Source organism: Oryx dammah, unplaced genomic scaffold (assembly GCF_014754425.2).
Source record: "Oryx dammah isolate SB20612 unplaced genomic scaffold, SCBI_Odam_1.1 HiC_scaffold_15, whole genome shotgun sequence".
Lineage (NCBI taxonomy): Eukaryota > Metazoa > Chordata > Mammalia > Artiodactyla > Bovidae > Oryx > Oryx dammah.
The window spans coordinates 49,335,367-49,341,988 of NW_024070199.1; the positions used below are offsets into that span (position 1 = coordinate 49,335,367).

Consider the following 6,622-nt stretch of genomic DNA (forward strand, 5'->3'; position numbering starts at 1 on the left):
ACAGACACACACACACACACACAGACACACACACACAGACACACACACACAGACACACACAGACACACATACACACAGACACACACACGGACACACATACACAGACACACATACACACACACAGAGACACACAGACACACACACATACAGACACACATACACACAGACACACACACAGACACAGACACACAGACACAGACACACACACAGACACAGACACACACAGACACACACACACACAGACACACACAGGCACAGACACACACAGGCACAGACACACAGACACACACAGACACAGACACACACACACAGACACACACACACAGACACACACACACAATTACGAGCCATGTCGGTGATTTTTTCCACGTGCTTTGCTTTAACTGTGAGTTGGCTCCTTGTCAAAGCCTCATCACTGAGCTTATTCTGATCAGCGGGGTTTTGTCTGTGGGTTATAGAGGCAGGGCTTCCACGGAAGAAGGGCTGAGGCTTCTCCTGGGGGCCTGCCACACCCAGAGGTGACACTGAGGGGCTTGTGTGCCCACCCCAGAGGCAGCAGCACTTAGCTTCGGTTTGAATTTCAGCATCTGGCATCCCTGCCTCAAAGCTCGTTGAAGCTCATGGATCCCTTGACTCGGCCACCTGCACCATCTGCCGAAGACCCTACCCAGGGGAGGACTTCTGGGTAAGTCGCCACAGAGAGTTCTTCCCTCCGCACTTCTCACTGGGAGTGATCTGGAGAAGTGGTATTTTAGAAGCATTGTGTTGGAAGGACAACAGAACCGTAATACTATGAAAACGATTTTCTTTAATTTTAAAATAAAAAATTAATATTTACTTGTCAAAATGAAGGCAGTACAGATGACGAGGATTTACTGTACAGCACAGGGAACTGTATTCAGTAGCTTTAATAACCTATAAGGGAAAAGAATAAAAAAATATGCACACAGATATATGTAGAGCCGAATCACTTTGCTACACGCGTGAAACTAGCCCAGTGTTGTAAACCAGCCACACTTCATGTTCGCCGTGTGCAAGTCCTAACTCCCAGTGTCTGTGGATATACACGTGTTGGGCCGTAGGATATTTGCAGCTGAAAAATATTAAGGAAATACAAAATATGTAGGGAAAAGTGAGTCTGCCTCCTGCCAGTTCCTGTAGCCCAGCTGATGTGTGTGTGTATATAGAAACATACGTGCACATCTCTGTGTACCTACACCCACACACAATTAGTTTTTTCTGTTAATGGGATAACTAATATTCACATTGCTTTGTCCCTGAGCAAAATTTCCTAGGTATCTTGTGTCAGTAACTACAGCTCTGCTCACTGTTTTTAGTTAACTGTAGAGCATTGCTGTTGTTCATTTGCTATGGCATGTCTGACTCTGTGATACTGTGGACAGCAGCGCGTCAGGATTCCCTGTCCTTCACTATCTCCCAGAGTTTGCTCAAACTCATGTCCCTTGAGTCAGTGATGCCATCCAACCATCTCATCCTCTGTTGCCCCTTCTCTTCCCGCCTTCAATCTTTCCTAGCCCCAGGGTCTTTTCCAATGAGTCAGTTCTTTGCATCAGGTGGCCAAAGTATTAGAGCTTCAGCTTAGCACCAGACCTTCCAATGAGTATTCAGGGTTGATTTCCTTTAGGATTGCCTGGTTTGATCTCCTTGCTGTCCAAGGGATGCACAAGAGTCTTGTCTAGCACCACAGTTTGAAAGCATCAATTCCTCAGAGCTCAGCCTTCTTTATGGTCCAACTTTCACATCTGCATGAATATTGGAAAAACCATAGCTTTGACTATATTGTCTTTTGTTGGCAAAGTGATGTCTCTGCTTTCTAATACCCTGTTTAGGTTTTTCATAGCTTTTCTTTCAAGGAGCAAGTGTCTTTTAATTCCATGGCTGCAGTCACCATCCACAGTGATTTTTGAGCCCAAGAAAATGAAGTCTGTCACTGTTCCATTTTCTTCCCCATCTATTTGCCGTGAAGTGATGGGACCAGACGCCATGATCCTAGTTTTCTGAATGTTGAGTTTTAAGCCAGCTTTTTCATAATACACAGCCTTGATGTACTCCTTTCCCAGTTTTGAACCAGTCCATTGTTCCATGTATGTTTCAAACTGTTGCTTCTTGACCTGCATACAGGTTTCTCAGGAGGCAAGTAAGGTGGTCTGATATTCCCATCTCTTTAAGAATTTTCCAGTTTGTTGTGATCTATAGTCAAAGGCTTTCGAGTGGTCACTTAAACAGAAGTAGATGCTTTTCTGGAATTACCTTGATTTCTCTGTGATACAGTGGATGTTGGCAATTTGATCTCTGATTCCTTTGCCTTTTCTAAATCCAGCTTGAACGTGAACATGAAGTCGCTCAGTCGCTCAGTCGTGTCTGACTCTTTGCGACCCCGTAGACTGTAGCCTACCAGGCTCCTCTGTCCGTGGGATTTTCCAGGCAAGACTACTGGAGTGGATTGCCATTTCCTTCTCCAAGGGATCTTCCCAACCCAGGGATAGAACCCGGGTCTCCCACATCGTAGACAGATGCTTTACCATCTATTGCAGCCTAACTTGAAGGATTTTGAGCATTACTTTGCTGGAATGTGAAATGAGCGCAATTGTACGTTAATTTGAGCATTCTTTGGCAAAGCATTTCTTTGGGATGGGAATGAAAACTTATCTTTTCCAGTCCTGTGGCCACTGCTGAGTTTTCCAGATCTTCTGGCATATTGAGTCTGGCTAATGTTTTGTCAATTTTGTTTATCTTCTCAAAGAACCAGCTTTTAGTTTTATTAATTTTTACTATTTTTTCTTTCATTTCTTTTTCATTTATATGATTTATTTCCGTACTAATTTTTTTTTGTTCTTTTTCGAGTTGTTTTAGGTGTAATGTTAGGTTATCCATTCGATGTTTTTCTTGTTTTTTTAGAGGTAGGGTTGTGTTGCAATAAACTTCCCTCCTAGAACTGCTTTTGCTGCCTCCCATAGGCTTTGAGTTGTCGTGTTTTCATTGTCATTTGTTTCCAGAAGCTTTTTGGTTTCCCTTTTGATTCTTCAGTAACGTGTTGCTTATTTAGAGACGTGTTGTTTAATCTCCAAGTGTTTCTTACAATTTCTTTCTTGTAATAGATATCTAGTCTCACAGCATTGTGGTCGGAGAAGATGCTTGATACGATTTCAATTTTCTTAAATTTACTGAGATTAGATTTGTGACCCAAGATACGGTCTGTCCTGGAGAATGTTCCCTGTGCACGTGAGAAGAAGGTGTGTTCTTCTGCATTTGGATGGAGTGTCTTGAAGATGTCAATGAGACCCATCTCATCTAATGTGTCCTTTAAGACTTGTGTTTCCTTGTTAGTTTTCTGCTTTGATGATCTGCCCGCAGTGTGGGGTCGTTACAGGCCCTTCTCTCAGTTTCTTCTCTGCCAGCCAGTGTCTGTCTTATGTACTGAGGGGCTCCTGTGTTGGGTGCATAGATATTTACAGTTGTTCTGTCTTCCTCTTGGGTCGATCCCCTGATCGTGATGTCCTTCCTTATCTCTTGCAATCTTCTGTATTGTAAGGGCTATTTTGTCTAATATGCGGATTGCTCCTCCAGGTTTCTTTTGATTCCCATTTGCATGGAATATATTTTTCCATCCTCTCACTTTCAGGCTCTATGTATCTTTAGGTCTGAAGTGCGTTTCTTGCAGACAGCATATGTACGGGTCTTGTTTTTGTACCCATTCAGCCAGTCTGTGTCTTTTGGTTGGAGCATTTAATCCATTTTCACTTAAAGTAATTATTGATATATATGTTCCTATTGCCATTTTCTTAAATGTTTGGGGTTGACTTTTTATCTTTTTTCTTTTCTTATATTTCTTGACTATATAAATCCTTTTAACATTTGTTGTAAAGCTGGTTTGGTGGTACTGAATTCACTTAACTTTTGCTTGTCTGAAAAGCTTTTTCTTTCTCCATCAGTTTTGAATGAGATCCTCGCTGGGCACAGTGATCTTGGTTGTTGATTTTCCCTTTCAGTACTTTAAACGTATCCTGCCATTCCCTTCTGGCCTGCAGAGTTTCTGCTGAAAGATCAGCTGTTAAACATATGGGGTTTCCCTTGTACGTTACTTGTTGCTTTTCCCTTGCTGCTTTTAATGTTCTTTCTTTGTGTTTAGTCTTTGATAGCTTGATTGGTATGCGTCTGGGCGTGTTTCTCCTTGGGTTTATCCTCTGTGGGACTCCTTGTGCCTCTTGGACTTGATTGGCTATTTCCTTTTCCATGTTGGGGAAAATTTCAACTATAATCTCTTCTAAAATTTTCTCATATCCTTTCTTTTTTTCTTCTTCTTCTGAGACCCCTATAATTTGAATGTTGGTGCATTTGAAATTGTCCCAGAGGTCTCTATGACTATCCTTAGTTCTTTTCATTCTTTTTACTTTATTCTGCTCTTCAGAAGTTATTTCCACCATTTTATCTTCCAGCCACTGATTCATTCTTCTGCTTCAGATATTCTGCTATTGATTCCTTCCAGAGTATGTTTAATTTCAGTAATTATGTTGTTTGTTCCCGTGTGTTTATTCTTTAATTCTTCTAGGTCTTTGTTAATTGACTCTTGCATTTTCTCCATTTTGTTTCCAAGGTTTTTGATCATCTTTGCTATAATTATTCTGAATTCTTTTTCAGGTAGTTTGCCTATTTCCTCTTCATGTATTTGGACTTCTGTGTTTCTAATTTGTTCCTTCATCTGTGTAGTGTTTCCCTGACTTTTCATATTTTCTTTTAACTTACTGTGTTTGAAGTCTCTCTTCCCCAGGCTTCAGTGTTGAATTCTTTCTTCCTTTTGGTTTCTGCCCTCCCAAGGTTGGTCCAGTGGTCTGTGTGAGCTTCCAGTGGGGTGAGATACTGCTGAGTTTTTTCTTTTCGTTTGTTTGCTTGCTTCTCCTCTGATGGGCAGGGCTGAGTGAGGTGGTAGTCCTGTCTGCTGATGGTCGGGTTTGTGCTTTGCTTTCTGTGTTGTTCAGATGAGGAGTTCTGCCCAGGGCGCTACTGGTGGTTGGGTGACGCCGGGTCTTATTTTCGGGTGGTTTCCTTTGTGCGAGTTCTCACTATTTGAAACGCCCTAGGGTTAGTTCTCTGTTAGTCTAGCGTCTTGGAGTCAGCGTTCCCACTCCGAAGGCTCAGGGCTTGATCTTCAGTGTCGTCTCAGAGAGGGCCTGGATGGAGGAGGACCGGCAGGCCAAAACCCGGGGCTTGTAACACACGGTCTGGGGAGAGTTCCCACATGGATGCTGGAGGACCTCACACAGTGGCCTGAGCTAAAGGCAGGCAAACACCGTGTCTCCTCTCCTCTAGACAGTGGTTCATCCGAGTGTGATCGCCAGACCTGCCGCCTTGGGCTCCTGTGAGCACGTGTTGTGGAAGTAGCTTCTGGTTTCCCTGTGTTGATTCTAGATTCCACATACGAGTGATATCATATGGTATTCATTTTTCTCTGTCTGCCTTTGCTTAGTATTGTAGTCTCTCGGTCCGTCCATGTTGCTGCACATGGCATTATTTAATTCTTTTTAATGGCTGAGTCATATACCATCGTGTATATATATATATACCATATCTTTTAAATCTTAGAATGGCTTATTTTTTTTAAAGTAGAGTAAGGTAGAGTGGAAAATCTTAAATAAAGGTGAAACTGAAATAACGACATGGCACAGAATCCTGTCTTTTTTTAATTGAGGTGAATTCACGTAACATAGAATTAGCCGTGGTACAGTGTTCACTCTTGAGGTGAATTCGTTGTACAGCGTTCACTCTTGCGGTGAATTCACGTAACATAGACTTAGCCGTGGTGCAGTGCACGCTCTATTGGTATTTCATATTTTCACTGTACTGTGCAGCCACCACCTCTGTCTACTTCTGGAGTATTTTCATGACCCACAGGAGAACCCTGTATCCAGTAATCAGTCAACCTTAATTCCCTCCCTGACCCCAAGCCCTTAGCAGCCACAGATCTTCATTGTTCTTATTTTATCGAAGTATAGTCAAACCGGTCAATCCTAAACGAAATCAACCCTAAATATTCATTGGAAGGACGGATGCTGATGCTACAACTCCAGTACTTTGGCCACTGAAACTTGAAGAGCCAGCTCAGTGGAAAAGACCCTGATGCTGGCAAATAGGGGGCAGGAGGAGAAGGGGGCGGTGGGATGAGATGGTTGGATGGCATCCTAGACTCGATGAACATGAGTTTGTGCAAACTCCAGGAGATAGTGAGGGACAGGGAAGCCCAGTGTGCCGCAGTCCATGGGGTTGCAAAGAGTTGGACACAACTCAGTGACTGAACAGCGAACAGCCACAGCTGACCTACAGCGTTGTCTTCGTGTTAGCGTTAGCGTGTTAGGGTTGCGTTAGTGTTACTGTTAGTGTATTAGGCTATCAGGGTGTTTAGTGTCAGTGTGTGAGTGTGCTTAGTCTCGGTGTATTAGGGTTAGGGCTAGGGTATTCACTATCAGTGTGTCAGTGTTGGGTTGGGCTCACTATTAGTGTGTTAGTGTGTGAGTGTGCTTAGTTAGTGCCAGCGTATCAGGGTTGCATCAGTGTTAGTACTAGTGTGTGAGCGTATGTAGTCCTAGTGTGTGCGTGCTGTGTTGGG

At 43.1% G+C, this 6,622-nt stretch overlaps 1 protein-coding gene across 2 annotated transcripts in view; it reads left to right on the forward strand.

Moving 5' to 3' along the window:
* SIRT3 (sirtuin 3) overlaps positions 1–6,622 on the forward strand; it is a 25,902-nt gene that overhangs the window by 9,679 nt on the left and 9,601 nt on the right. For both annotated transcript variants that reach the window (XM_040255491.1, XM_040255492.1), the window contains one exon: positions 585–685. In XM_040255491.1, the coding sequence (XP_040111425.1) occupies positions 585–685 (101 nt within the window). The remainder of the gene's footprint in view (positions 1–584; positions 686–6,622) is intronic.